The following is a 14753-nucleotide window of genomic DNA, read 5'->3' as shown; positions in this document are numbered from 1 at the left end:
CCACTAAACAAAACTGCTGGCTCGGCTGGTAGATCAATAGCAGCAATGGTGGCCACGGAGAGAGACACCTGTGGGTGAACTTGGCTGACATCGGGGAGAAAGAAAAGGGCTTTCTTCTCGATGCGCCGGTTTTGCCCTCTGAACTTTTTGGTACCTCTGTCGAGGCGGTGGTGGGAAAGTTCAGAGAGGCGAAGGCGTGCTTGGCAGCGTTTAAAACCTGCATGCCACTCAGATCTGATCCTGGGCCCAGACAGACAGGAGGTCCTGGCCCATCCCGATTCGAGGATCGGAGACAGGGCCAGAGGTCCAGTGTGGCCTCTCGGGCACCTCCTCCTCCTCGGAGCAGGTCCCAGAGAAGGCGGGATTCCAGGAAGAAAAGCAGGATTTGAGGGAGGTAATCAATCACAGGCGCCAGCAGCGTCAGTGATTGATTTCCTCTCCGTGAAGGTAGTTACGTCTACCCTCTCCTCTCTTCTTTCACCTCCTGAATAGTGGAAATTTTTTTAACATGTTCAGGCGCTTCTTACAGTCAGGGTGAGGGCTGGGCCCATGATGAGTATTTCTCTGATGGCTTGCCTTCTGGCTTGATAGTGAAGAGGCTCTTTTAGGCTTAAAAGAACCATAGATTCCATCCCTTCCATGATGAGGAGTCTCCAGTCTTCGAGCCGCAGGAAGGTGAGCTTGGTCTATATTTATGTTACAAATATATTGACCATAAGTTTCCTGTATAGTTTTTCCTGGGCATGTAAGGAAAAGAGAAGGGGAATTTAGGGCTCTGAAGTTCCATTAGGTTGGCTAGAACGATTTATTTCTGTGTTGGCAAACAAAATGGCCGCTTTTACATCCACCATATGGTAGAGTAGCTTCTCCTCTGGTCATAGCTAGAGTTTGTATTCGAGATTAGCACTCTTTACTTCAGACAGATCTAGGTTTAGTGTCGGCCTCAGGGGCTGCCTGACATTGTTTGGCTTGGGTTGAGCTTTGCTCCTCTGAGCTCTTGTTTTTAGAGGTTTTCAGAGTTGCCTCCTCTCTATAGAGAGTTTTTAGAGGCTGAGTTTAAGCCCCAGGCAGATCTATGCTTATGTGTGGCCCTATAGGCCCACAGCTATAGCTGGCCTAGGCTAGAGCTAGGGTTAAGGTGATATACTGAAAGCATTTCACCTTTTTACTTCTTCCCTCTGGCCTCATCTTATCAGAGTTGTCAGGCCAAGGCCCATTACCCCGTTGGTGTAGGTGCAAGATAGATAGCAGCTAAGGTAGCAGGCTATGGCTAGTCTCCCTGGTGCCATTGTCTCAGGTGGTAGGCCCCTTATCATTATGTGGATAAGTGAATGCTAGTATTGCTTAGGCCCCACTTTTTTCTAGAATTTTCATTCATACTTTGTTTAGTCTTTTCCCCTGAACCCCTTGAATTAACATTCAAGTTTAAATAAAACAGTGTTAGCATTTATTAAGCTCCTGTTCCCTAGGGTTCAGTACAGATGTAGGAACTTCTGTGTTGGTGAAAAGCGTCCTCCTTGAGTTTCAGGATGGTATGAATGGAAAGTAAAGCATGTGTTTATGCTTTAAGTTCTAGTTTTTGTCCTACACAATGTGAGCTGTAACTCTATTGCTGCCACAGGTTAGCACCTGTTTCTGTAGTAGTAGGCTTTTTTTCTGGCCTCCTTCAGAGCATGGTGACTAAGTTTGTACTCCCCTTGCTTTAAGGGTAAAAAGTGTTTTTTACTGAGTATTTGGCCTGTTGGAATGCATAGCTCAGGTTGAGTTTGCTTTCTGAACCTCACTATTCAGTTTGGTTCTTATATAGCTCCCTTTAGAGTTTGAACACTGCCACAAGATGTTGATTGTGTTGTCTAAGTAGAAGGCTTTGTTTGGGCCTCCTTCTGAGCACAATAGCTTGTTGTATCATAAGTTTGTTGGTAGATGTTTGGTTAGAGGTTTGCTCACTTAGAACTAGCACTGCCACAGATTTATGCCTGTGTTAATTTAAAGTAGTGGGCCGGTTCGGGCCTCCTTCAGAGCATGGCAGCATATATTCTTTGTGCTCCCCTTACTGTAAGGGTTAATAGTGTTTTTACTGAGTACATTGCCTGTTGGAATGTGTAGATTTTAAGCTCAGGTTGAGTTAAGCTAGGTAACCTCACTTGATAGTTTGGTTCTCAGATTAGGCTCCCTTAGAGCTTAGATACTGCCACTAGCTGACGCCACGTGTCTTTCTGGGGTCGCAGGCCCCGTTTGGGCTTCCTTCAGGAACATGATGGCACAAGTGTGTACTCCTCTTGCTTTAAGAGTAAAAAGTGTTTTTGCTGAGTACATTGCATGGTGGTATGTATTCTAATTTTACACTGTCACTGGCTGACGCCCGTGTCTTTCTGGAGTAGTAGGCCCTGTTTGGGCCTCGTTCGGAGCATGTTGGCGTAGTTTGTACTCCTCTTGTTTGAAGAGTTTAGAGTGTTTTACTGAGTACATTGCCTGTTGGAATGTGTTGAATAGAGTCAAGCTCAGGTTGAGCTAAATAGTTAACCTCACTGGATAGTTTGGTTCTAATATATGGCTCCCTTAGAGCTTAGAACTGCCACTAGCTGACGCCACATGTCTTTCTGGGTCGCAGGCCCATGATGGCGTAGGTTTGTACTCCTCTTGCTTAAAGAGTAAAAGGTGTTTTTACTGAGTACATTGGCTGGTGGAATGGTGGCTCAGGTTGAGTTAAACTAGTTAACCTCACTGGAGAGTTTGGTTATCATACTTGGCTCCCTAGAGCTTAGAACACTGCCACGAGCTGACGCTACGTGTCTTTCTGGAAGTTGTAGGCCCCTTTTTTGGGCCTCCTGCAGAGCGTGATGGCATATGTTTGTACTCCTCTTGCTTTAAGAGTAAAAAGTGTTTTTACTGAGTACACTGCTTGTCGGATTGTGTTAAGGTAGACTGTTATGTGGGCACTCTACAGTCCTATCTGCTAAGTTGACTCGGTTTCATTCTGAATGAGTTCCATGTTTGTGGGATCTTGCTTATCAGCAAGCGAGCTGTTCTAGGTGTGTGGCCTTCACAGGCCGCCCTTTAAGCTTTTCCCCCCACATCTGGGTGTTCTTTTAGCAGATTGAGCATGTAGTTTCACATGTCTGGCCTTTCGCAAGGCTCCTGTGATGTATTTCTACATGATGTAGAATTTTTGTCATGTTGCAGGCCCCTTCTTGGGCCTCCATGATTTTGTGCCTACAGTACGGTTTATCTGTTAGGTTGAGCCCTGTACTCCCCTCGTTTGAGGGTTGTCCTGCATAGTACTTAGGTCCCTAAGCTGGTCAGTGGTTGTAGGCCTCTCTGAGGCCTCCCTATTGAGGATCAGCCCCTAGGCCCCAGGCCCTGTGTTGGGTTCCTTTAGAGTGCACAGCCTCCTCAGTGCAAATAATCAGACGGTGAGTAGATCCTAGGATTGAGCAGAGTGTTATGGCCCTCATTGGTAAGGGTTAAAAGCGCTAAGCTGAGTCCTGCTCTCCAGGATGCCCGTCTCTACGCTCTGGTCTGAGTTGGTTACTGCCTCTTTGCAGTCCCTCTTACTGGATATCTGCCTTTGAGCGGCCTTGGTAGGCCTTCTGTGGAAGGCCTCTTTGAGGCTTATAGCTTGGACTGTTGGCCATAAGGAATGCTGTCACTGACAGCCTATGTATGACCCGTAGGGGGAGAGGTTCTGACATTTCGGTTGAAGCTGCTAGTTCTGTCGTTTGTCTAGCCATCTTTGGCATGCACTCCCCTCAAACATGGCGGCGTGGGTATATCGTTCCCCATATGCATTTCAAACGCAGTGTAGAGTTCCCTTTCGAAAGGGAACGTCTCAGGTTAAAACAGAGCGTTCAAATAAAAAGACTAAAATCAGGTTAGGAAAACATCTCAGGTTACGTATGTAACCATGGTTCCCTGAGAACAGGGAACGAGACACTGCGTTTGAAACGCATATGGGGAACGTCATCACGTGAACTGGTGTCTGAAAGCAATTATCAAATCTCACCAATCCTACTGGCCGGCGACAGCCTATGACGTCATTAAAGACGCGACCTGGAAGTATAAAAGGAGCGCCTAGAGAAGCAATCAGTACCTTATCGTCTGAAGGGACTGTTCAGCAGGCAGCCCCGATGCATGGCAGGTAACGCAGTGTCTCGTTCCCTGTTCTCAGGGAACCATGGTTACATACGTAACCTGAGATGTTTTCCTAACCTGATTTTAGTCTTTTTATTTGAACGCTCTGTTTTAAGGGGCTTGTCTGCTGTGAGACTTCAGTGTAAATGGCCACTTCTGTGATTAGCTAACATCTTTGATGAAATATTACTTGAAGTATTGCTCTCTCAAAAACTTTTACACGTTTTACTATTACAGCTCTCAAGGTTAACTAATTGTGAAGTGTTGAATATAGCATTAGATTTAGATCTATGGCATTATATTTAGATTGTGGCATGAAAGGTTGCAGTGATGAACATTGTAGCCGATCACAGACATGTTGTTGTGCGCATGAAAGCAGTGATCTTGTCATTGAAACTCAATTTCTGCACACTAACGAATGCTTTTATCATAACTAACAGTGCAAATGTGATGTGACTAAGAGATTCGTTGAATAAAATGGGAGTTTTGGCGCAAATCCAAAACTCAGGCACTGATAAACTCGCGCTGTTTGATTGGACAGCTCCAGCGCATGCTGTTTGATAGACAGCTCCAGCAATTGTAAAGGGAGCGTTCTTTGATTGCTTTCTATATATATATATATATATATATATATATATATACACACACACACACTTTAATCACTGTTTAAATAACAGTGACAGGATTTTCATCCTGCTAAGAGAAACAACATGAAGTTGACCGTTTTGGTCACTGGTTTGATTTACTGAAACATAGACAAAGAACATCTGACTGTACATGAATCATTACATCCTCAGAACAGGCATTAGAATGAACACAGTTACTTACATGTTGTTGTATTACTGTCAAGTCTGTATCATATAAGTCTGCTTGCAAAGCCTGCACCGAAATGCGATATATTTACCAAAGAATCCACAGTGAAATGTACCGAATAAATAAAATAAATAATGCCCAACTGAGACATTCACATTGTTGAAAATAAATAACCACATTCCTAGCATTAGGATCCTTTGAAAGGTAATGTTATTTTAGTCCTGTATCGCTCTTCTCTCCTCGTCATCTCACTAACACGCCAGTGGGCAGGGCTAACATTGCAATGATGATTTCTTCTGTGGGGGCAGCGTTTCACCTATCTATGACATAGATAGGCACATTCTGTGACGAGTCTTTCACTGGGCCTGGTGTCAATAAAAGCTTTTATTGGACTAACAAGGAAGTTTTCAATTCTGAAACTTACAGGATATTCTTATAGTACGATGACCTCTTATATATCAAAAGCTCAATGAAAAGTTGATTTCTCAATTTATGACCCCTTTAAAATGTCTGATGATCATTCATTGGTTGATTAAAGAGAACTCACAGTCTTTGAGATGGAATTCACATGGCGCTTTGGCAGACCAGAGCCTCATTGTGTTAACAATGTTGTTTCTATATCCTGGGACAGGTGTGTCATAGGGGAGGGCAAGGATCACCTGGTGAGCCAAACAGAACAGATTTAGTAAGAAAACAGTGATACATCTGTAAAAAAAATTACACAGTTCTACTGCATGTGGCATCTGAGTCTTGCTTTGCATATTGGTCATTCTACTTGAACTTTCTGATGTACACTCTCTTCAAACATTTGAGGTTGGTACGATTTTTTATGTTTTTGAAAGAAGTATATTGTGCTCGCCAAGGCTGTATTTATTTGATCAAAAAAAATATTATTATTACCGTTTAAAATAACTGTTTTTATTTTAATAAATAATTTGTTCCTGTGATGTAAAGCTGAATTTTCAGCATCATTACTCCAGCCATCAGTGTCACATGATCCTTCAGAAATCATTCTAATATGCTGATTTGGTGCTCAAGAAACATTTCTTCTTATTATTATTAATGTTGAAAACAGTTGTGCAGCTTAATATTTTTGTATCGACCCCAAACTTGAATAATAATGTACAAGAAAAAAAATGAATTTGTATTTTACAATATGAAAAATGGCATTTCCATTCCAATTAAATGTAGATGGTTACATTTGTTTTGGTTTCTATGCTCTCACCTGTGTGTCCACCCATTTCACTCCATCAGGGTGGTGCTCCACCCGACCATAGAAATGCACAGGACGCATGTATTCAGGCCGGGCTTTTTCCCAAGGGTTTCCATAGCGCAGCCAATCATCCGCCTCCTCCACCTGTCAAATTACGTCAATCATTTACCAAGAACCAAATGCACCAAGGGAAGTAAAATACAATTCACTGAGATATTGTTGCAAGTTTATTTTCACCTGCCAGCCCTTTATGATTTTCTGATTAAAGATTCCAAACTCATAACGGATTCCATATCCATACGCTGCCAGCCCCAAGGTTGCCATGGAGTCCAGGAAGCAAGCTGAAGAAGAAAAGAAATTAAAGTGAATTAAAGCACCACCTCAACAGTGCAAGCCTCCATTAATCTTATGATCAACACATTTAAAGAGACTGAGTTCACCTGCCAATCGACCAAGGCCTCCGTTGCCTAAGCCAGCATCCTCCTCCATGTCCTGCAGCTCTTCCATATCCAGACCCAACTGATAAGAAACAGAACATGAAAGCCAGGCAGGACCAAAACAGGTATATAACTTCTCAGAGTACAAAACTGTTGCCTGGTTTCATCTTTCAACACATCTTCATAGGCATTCTCAACATAGAATATGCTGATACAGAAAGATTTGCCTTTCCTATTCTAATGAATAGGATTAAAGAACCAGGAGCAGCTGATCCAAGATGAGCGGTATTGCAGTGCATATATACATACAGTGCTAGATCTCCTCCATAAGCTCTTTCTCTATTTATGATTATGCTATCACTGATGATGATAATAATTGATTATGACCTCTTTTCTTTATAAAAAAATGTTTTTTTAAAAGGCTAATTATTGAGGTTCATGGAATAATAACAGATAATGTTCCCCAGGTATTATAGATCTTTATTTGGACAAGTGAATAGTCCCACCCCACACACAAACGTTTTTTCTTCAAGTTTTTTTTATTGTTTTCAAATTATACAGAAAGAACAAAGATATACAAAACTAAACTCCCCATCCCCCAAACACCAGACATAAACAAAGACACTATACATGATCAGGCGTCCATAAAGAAAAAATAATAATAATAGATAAACAACATGAAGTAAGTATGAATAATATCCCCCCCCCCCCCCCCCCCTTTCTTTTACAATGTCATATTATCTGCTTGCATTCCCTCGAAAAAATTTAAAAAAGGTTGCCAGACATTATAAAATGCCCCAGTAGACCCTCTGACTGTATACCTAATTTTCTCCAGCTTAAGATGGTACATAACTTCCCTTATCCATTGACTAAATGTAGGTGGGAAAGGGTCTTTCCATTTAATCAGTATCAGTCTTCTAGCCAAAAGGGAACAGTATTTTAATTTTACTTTTAGTAAAACTAGTATTTTTTTAATGGGCCACACCAAACAATGCAATAAATGGAGATGGCTCTACTACCTCTCCAAATAGCCCAGAGAAGGTCTCGAAAATATTAGTCCAGAACATGTAAAGTTTTGGACATGTCCAAAACATATGCAGTAGCGTTGCGGGAGCCTGCCTGCATCTATCACATGTGGAATCTATGTTAGCTTTAATCTTAGAAAGTCTGAATTTTAAACTGTATTACATCATGTCTTAGGCAAACGGATGATGTAAAGATTCCCTGTATTATTTTGTGCCAGACTTCCTCTGAGATTAGTTCATCCAAATCTGCCTCCCATTTATTTTTGAGTGAATTTAAAGGTGTTGAATCATACATGCTGAGTACTTCATAGATCCTGCTTATAGCCTGTTTTTGGACTGATTTACATTCAAAAATTGAGTCTAATAAAGAAATTGGAGGGCATGATGGGAAATAATCAGAATTCAATGCTACAAAATTTCGAAGTTGCAAATACCTATAGAAATGTGACTTGGGAATGTTAAATTTCTGTACCAACTGTTCAAATGATGCAAAATTTCCATCAATATAAAGTTCAGACATTGAGACCACACCCTTTCTTGCCCAAACCTCAAAAGCATCGTCCATCATTGATGGAGCAAACATGACATTTTTAGCAATTGGTGCAGCCTGTGATAAATCTTTAAGGGAAAATGATCTTCTAAACTGATTCCAAATTTTAACTGAATGTATAACAACTAGATCAGAAGTCAAGCTAGAGATTGGTTGTGTGAATGGTATTTTAGAACATAAAGCTGCTAAAGACGTGGACCCAACTGAAACCCCCTCCAGAGTTGTCCAGGCAGGGACAGTAATGTCATTCCTTAACCAGAACAGCAGTGCCTTTATGTTGGCTGCCCAATAATAAAACATGAAATTTGGAAGTGCCATCCCTCCTTTTGTACGAGATCTCTGCAGTATACTTCTTTTAATTCTTGGTGTTTTTTTGTTCCAAATAAAGGTCGATATCTGATTATTTAATTTGGAGAAGAAAAATTTTGTTAAAAAAAACGGGAGGCACTGAAAGATATATAAAACTTGGGCAGTACATTCATCTTTACTGTATTAATTCTTCCACCCAGTGAGAGAGGGAGGTGATCCCATCGCTCAAAATCTTGTTTTAGATTAGTTTAGAGAGGTGGGTAGTTGGCCCCATACAAGTCTTTATACTTGTGCGTAAACCAAACCCCAAGGTACTTCAGTTTTTTAATGCTAATTTTGAAGGGAACTGAGCGTAAAGATAACAGGCTGACCCCATCACCAACAGGCATTAGTTCACTTTTCTGGATATTAACTTTATAGCCAGATATTTTGCCGAATTCTGTAAGTAGAGTCACCAATTTAGGGAAGACTTGACAGGGGTTGTGACAGGTATAACATGTCATCCGCATAAAGCGAAACCTTATGTTCCAATCCTGCCCGCTGTATACCCTTGATATCAGCTCTTTGTCTCAAAGCTAAAGCAAGTGGTTCCATTGCGACTGCAAACAGAAGTGGGGACAAAGGGCATCCCTGTCTCGTGCCGCGTTGAAGCTCAAAATAAGTAGATATATTATTATTAGTGCGCACGGCAGCCAACGGAGACGTGTATAAAAGTTTGATCCATGATATAAGCTTACGACCAAATCCAAACCTCTCCAGTGTGTTGAAAAGATAACCCCACCCCACCCGGTCAAATGCCTTTTCCGCATCCAGTGAAATCACTACCTCTGGTGTACCGGGTGGAGAGGGGCTATAAAGAATGTTCAGAAGTCGTCTAATGTTAAAGAACGAATGACGATTCTTAATAAAACCTGTTTGGTCAGGTGATATGACGGAGGGAAGCGCTCCCTCTAAACGTCGTGCGAGCACTTTAGCATCAGTGTTTAGAAGGGAGATTGGACGGAATGAGCTGCACTCAAGAGGGTTCTTGTCTTTTTTGAGAATTAATGAGATAACTGCCTGACGCATGGTTGGTAGTAGGATTTTTGATGAAAGCGACTCTTCAAAAACTGATAACAACAAAGGGGAAAGCTGTTCTGAAAATTTTTTAAAGAAATCTGTTGGAAAACCATCCGGTCCCGGTGATTTGCCACTCTGCATAGATCTAATTGCTAATGTTATCTCTTCCACCGTGAGGTCTTCTTCCAACTCAGCAGCCCTCACTGGGTCTATAGAGGGGATATGTATATTTTCAAAAAAATCTTCCAGCGAATGAGGGTCGACGCATGAATCGGATGTATAAAGTGATTGGTAAAAATTTTGGAAACAGAAATTAATTTTTAAGCTATCAGTATTTTTTAAGCCTTGCTCATCATTAATTAAAGGAATGGACTGATTAGCAATCCTTTGCCTCAACTGATGTGCAAGTATTCGCCCAGCCTTGTCCCCATGTTCATAACACACATACCGCGATTTAGAAATGAGACACTCAGCCTGCCTTGTTGACAGGAAATCATACTCAGTTTGCAATAGTATACGCTTTTTCATTGTATCTGCAGAGGGCAGATGACTATATAGCCTATCTAGTTCCGGTATTTCATCCACCAACTCCTTAAGGCGTGCAGTATTGTTTTTGTTTTTATTTTTATTTGCGCAATATGAGATTATCTGGCCCCGTAAATATGCCTTAAGTGACTCCCATATAGTTGAAGAGAACATCCCTGGCGTTTGATTGATCTTAAGGAATGATGTAATCTCAGTGGAAATTAATTTAGTAAAAGTTTCTTCTGATAGAAGCAGAGAATTGAGTCTCCAGGGACGGTAACTGGACTGTGTATTAGGGATACGCATTTTCATAATTAGGGGACCATGATCAGATACAACTATAGCTCCGTAATCACACTTGGTAATGAGAGGAAAAAGTCTTTTATCCAGAAAAAAATTATCTATACGGGAATAGGTCTTATGGACAGAGGAAAAGAAAGAATATTCTCTGGAAGTAGGGTTGCTCTGGAGGTAGGATTTGGACAGGGGAGCTTTTTTGAGCGAACTACGGTCTAAGACAGGGGAGAGTGTACAGTTTGTGTCACCACCAAGAATAAGGTGGTGTGATGTCATATTTGGTAACCGAGAAAAAAGATTGGAAAAAAACGCAGGGTTATCCCAGTTTGGCGCATAAATATTGGCCAGGATGACTGGAAAAGAATAAAGCTGGCCCACCACAATTACATATCGCCCCAAAGCGTCAGCCTCTACATTAGTCACAGTAAATGGCACATTTTTCTTGATAAGTATGGCAGCACCTCTAGCTTTTGAATGAAAATTAGAGTGATATATCTGTCCTTCCCAACTCCCTCTAAGACTGAAATGATCCGTTGTACGTAGATGGGTCTCCTGAAGGAATGCGATATCTACATTAAGTTGCTTTAAATGTGCAAATACCTTTTTAAGTTTCACTGGATGATTAAGTGACTTAACGTTCCAACTCACAAAGTTGACTGAACAGCCATTAAACCCTTTGGAAATATTGATGACAGCCATGTTAAGGGGAAATAGTAATATATATGGAAACTATAGAAGCTACGTGACAACAAATGAAAATTAATATGGACATCTGACAGACTAAGTCTGGTAGGTAAACAAAACTGATAAACCACCCTCCCACCTCCCCCCTATAGCACCTACAAGAACATGGTGAGCCCAATACCCTTCAAAAACAAATCCACACATTAAGTGTTTGTGTTTGGGAACACTATAGAGCCAACAGCTCAGGCCCCCGCCATACTAAAGTAACTCAAATAACGCATTATGTTATTACATCATAAAATCTGCTGCATAACACAATGTTAGAAATAATAATAATAAAATAAAGTAAGCCTAATGACAATGGCCAAGGCAATAATATAATACGCTTCTCATGAATTGTAACTGAGCAACACAGGCTCTCAACTGAGAGTGCACCATATTATTTATCATGAGATATATGAAAATAAGAATGGAAACCTTAACAGTGCATTAATTATAGAATCAGTGGTATTAACATAAAGAGCAGAATTATTCAAATAAATATCCTGTCAAATTGTCCTTGGAATGCATAGATCTCTCACTCATGACTGAGTAGCACAATCCTACTCCCATGGGTGGAGCTAAAGATAATGAAAACAAACAAGTTCTTGCTCCATTGGGGTAGGGTTTAAGTTGGGACAACGTATAAATGGATAGAACTTAGTCTCTGCATTATTTTCAAGCCTCTGTGGGGATGATGTTCTTCTTAACATACCTCATCGCTTCTTCTGCATCTGTGAATTCTTTTTCTTTACCGTTATACGAAATACGTAGACGGGCTGGGAACAAGATGCCAAACCGGACTCCCTGACGATTACGCAGCAATTTCCGAACCTCCGTGAACGCAGCCCTGGCCTTGGCGACGCTTGCAGTATAGTCCGGAAAGATGGCGATTGATTCTCCGTTGAATCTTAGCGGGGCTCGAGTGCGCGCACGGCTCAGCACCTCGACACTATCTTGGTAGTAGTGAAGTTTAGCCACGATGGCGCGTGGTTTTCCATCCGACCTTTTAGAGGCCAAACTTCTATGCGAACGGTCCACAAGCACGTCCTTTTCCAGTTGTAGCGTTTCTCTCAGCAGCCTCGAAACCGACACAGTAGAGCTTGATCCATCCGTCTCAGCTACCCCCAGTACCCTGATATTGCACCTTCTCATCCTTCCCTCCATGTCTTCGCAAAGTTGTCACCTCGTCAGACCACGTTTCATTTGGTCTATCTCAGAGTGAATTGCCGCCGTAATATTTATTATTTCCTTTTTAACTGCTTGCAGTTCGTTTTTAAAGAAATTGAAATCATCGGCAAGCGCACTTTTCAGTTCAGATTTGATCACTGCTGAGATGTCCGCTTATAACGAGCGAAGGATCTCTGATTTCAAAGCCACCGCGTCCATTTTCTCTGGGCTGTCCGGCGGGGGTGGGGTCGTTCGGGATCGGGTGATGGTGGAGCACGAAGTCGAGGCGGCGTTGAGCCTAGTGTTGGATGATGCGTCGTATTTATACTTGCGTAACTTTTCCGCCATTGACCCGCATATCAGCTATTTCCTCATTTCAGAACCAAAATCAGAGCAGATTTTATACAATGTTTTGTAATGTAAGGCGTTTATTTATTTTATAAAACGGGTTCGGCGAGAGCCCGAGCTAGACACGTCTTACTCCATCGGCATACAAGAGCGCGCGCCTCCGTCCCTCCCTCTATATATTTCTGATCTTCTTTTATTTCATCATAATAAATCCAGAGACCTCCGATCAACCAATAGTTTAGAGCTGACTGTTCCAAGGACACGTCTCAAACTGAAAGGACATTGTGCCTTCTCTGTGGATGCTCCACAGCTCTGGAATAATTTGCCCCATTACATAAAAACATATATTGATTTTAAATCTCTTCTCAAAACTCATCTATTTATTATTGCATATGGTCGTAAGTAGGGTGCAGTGGTAAAAGTTTTGTGTATTGTCTGTGATTGTGTTTTGTTTCCTTATTTTAATTATGTTATTTGTTTAAACTCTGTACAGCACTTTGGCCACCAGCTGCTGTTTTTAAATGTGCTTTATAAATAAATATGACTGATTGACTGACATAAAATACATATTAATAGCCCATTGTGATTTTTTAAAGCTTTTACTTATCTTTAAAAAGGCAGTTGCTAATAAGTGGCTAAATGGAATTACAAAGATTGTTGGGGACATTAAAGGGATAGTTCGCCCAAAAATGAAAATTATCCCATGATTTACTCACCCTCAAGCCATCATAGGTGTATATGACAATCTTCTTTTAGACAAACACAATCAGAGTTATATTAAAATATAGCTTGATAATGGTAGTGAAGGGGGAGTGAGATTTTGAAGGCCAAATAAGTGCCCATCCATCATAAAAGTAATCCATATGGCTCCAGTGGGATAATAAAGGCCTTCTGAAGCAAAGCTTTTGGTTTTTGTAAGAAAAAATATCCATATTTAAAACCTTATAAACTAATAACTAGCTTCCAGTAGACGGCCATACGCATTGATTTACATTTTTGGGTGAACTATCCCTTTAAATGTCATCATGTCAACTCATTTACACACTAGTCCGTTTCACAGCCTCGTGTTTATAATTGTGCCCTTGCAAATTTTTCTAACTCAAACTATCAGAGAAAATTAAAAAATGAAAGAGTTGTTGGAAGCTTAGTGATGGGGACGTTGAAGTCATGCGACTGTTGTGTAATTCGTTTATAGCCTACATTATTTCCTTTTCAAAAGGGAACTCGCACTCCTGAGACACTTTGGGGAATGCCTCTGTGTGACTGGTATCTGAAGCAACTGTAAAATCACAGCAATCCTATTAGCCGGCGACAGCCTATGACATCATACTAGTGCGACCAGGAAGTATACAAGGGGCGCCTAGAGAACATAACATCCTCTTTTCGTCTTCAGGGACTGTTTATTTGAAGCACACTGTTCAAATCTATGTAAAAATGGCTTGTTAATGCAAACGTGTCAAGCTGTGTGCACAATCCGTGTCTTAGATATTTGACGCTCGATATCATACATGACTTGTGCGTTCTTTGTTAGAGCATGCATGCTCAGTTCTTGAGGGAGCTGCTGGTATGCACTGTGAGTGAGTGTCATAAGGCTTGTTCGACTTCATGCAGCGCTGCACAGACCCATCGGCGGCTGACTTGAAGCAGTGCATGCCGGTTAGAAATTTTGTCCGACTTGAGACAGCGCTGCCGCCACGTGTCTGTAACGTATGGCATCAAAATACCGCGAGAGTAATTCGAGAACAGCCGGCTGATTCATTCTGTGCAGCATCTCAAGAGCGGCTGCACGGGCTCTGATGACGACACAGCTGTTTCACGATTGGCCCGAATCACCGCATGACAGCGATCACATGTGTTTCGTGTTTATTCTCACACCTTCAGTTCCACTAATGCTCACAAATCTGTATTTTTATAACAGTTAAAGCTCTTTTCATGTAGTCGCGATGTTATATTGTGTCATGTTTATCAAAATAAAACTGATAAAAAAAAATGTAGACCCCACTACACTGGTATTTAAATAATATGTGCTTATGTTGAACTTTATTCTTATAAAAACAGACGCTGTAAGCAGTACATAAAGTATTGAATGAAAATGTCTCTGAAACATCTGTGTATTAGTCCAATATTGCATTTATTACACTTCAGCTGTGATA

General features: G+C 41.2%; 1 protein-coding gene across 1 annotated transcript in view; it reads right to left on the bottom strand.

Annotated features, from left to right (window-relative positions):
* Window positions 1-14753, bottom strand: part of pygmb (phosphorylase, glycogen, muscle b) — a 61317-nt gene that overhangs the window by 38808 nt on the left and 7756 nt on the right. The window contains exons 3-6 of the mRNA XM_051900702.1: window positions 6598-6676; window positions 6395-6498; window positions 6170-6301; window positions 5492-5603 (exon numbers count right to left, since the gene is read on the bottom strand). Coding sequence (XP_051756662.1) covers window positions 5492-5603; window positions 6170-6301; window positions 6395-6498; window positions 6598-6676 — 427 coding nt within the window. The remainder of the gene's footprint in view (window positions 1-5491; window positions 5604-6169; window positions 6302-6394; window positions 6499-6597; window positions 6677-14753) is intronic.

The sequence above is a fragment of the Ctenopharyngodon idella genome, chromosome 7, assembly GCF_019924925.1.
Source record: "Ctenopharyngodon idella isolate HZGC_01 chromosome 7, HZGC01, whole genome shotgun sequence".
Lineage (NCBI taxonomy): Eukaryota > Metazoa > Chordata > Actinopteri > Cypriniformes > Xenocyprididae > Ctenopharyngodon > Ctenopharyngodon idella.
This window is presented reverse-complemented; position numbering and strand designations above follow the sequence as displayed.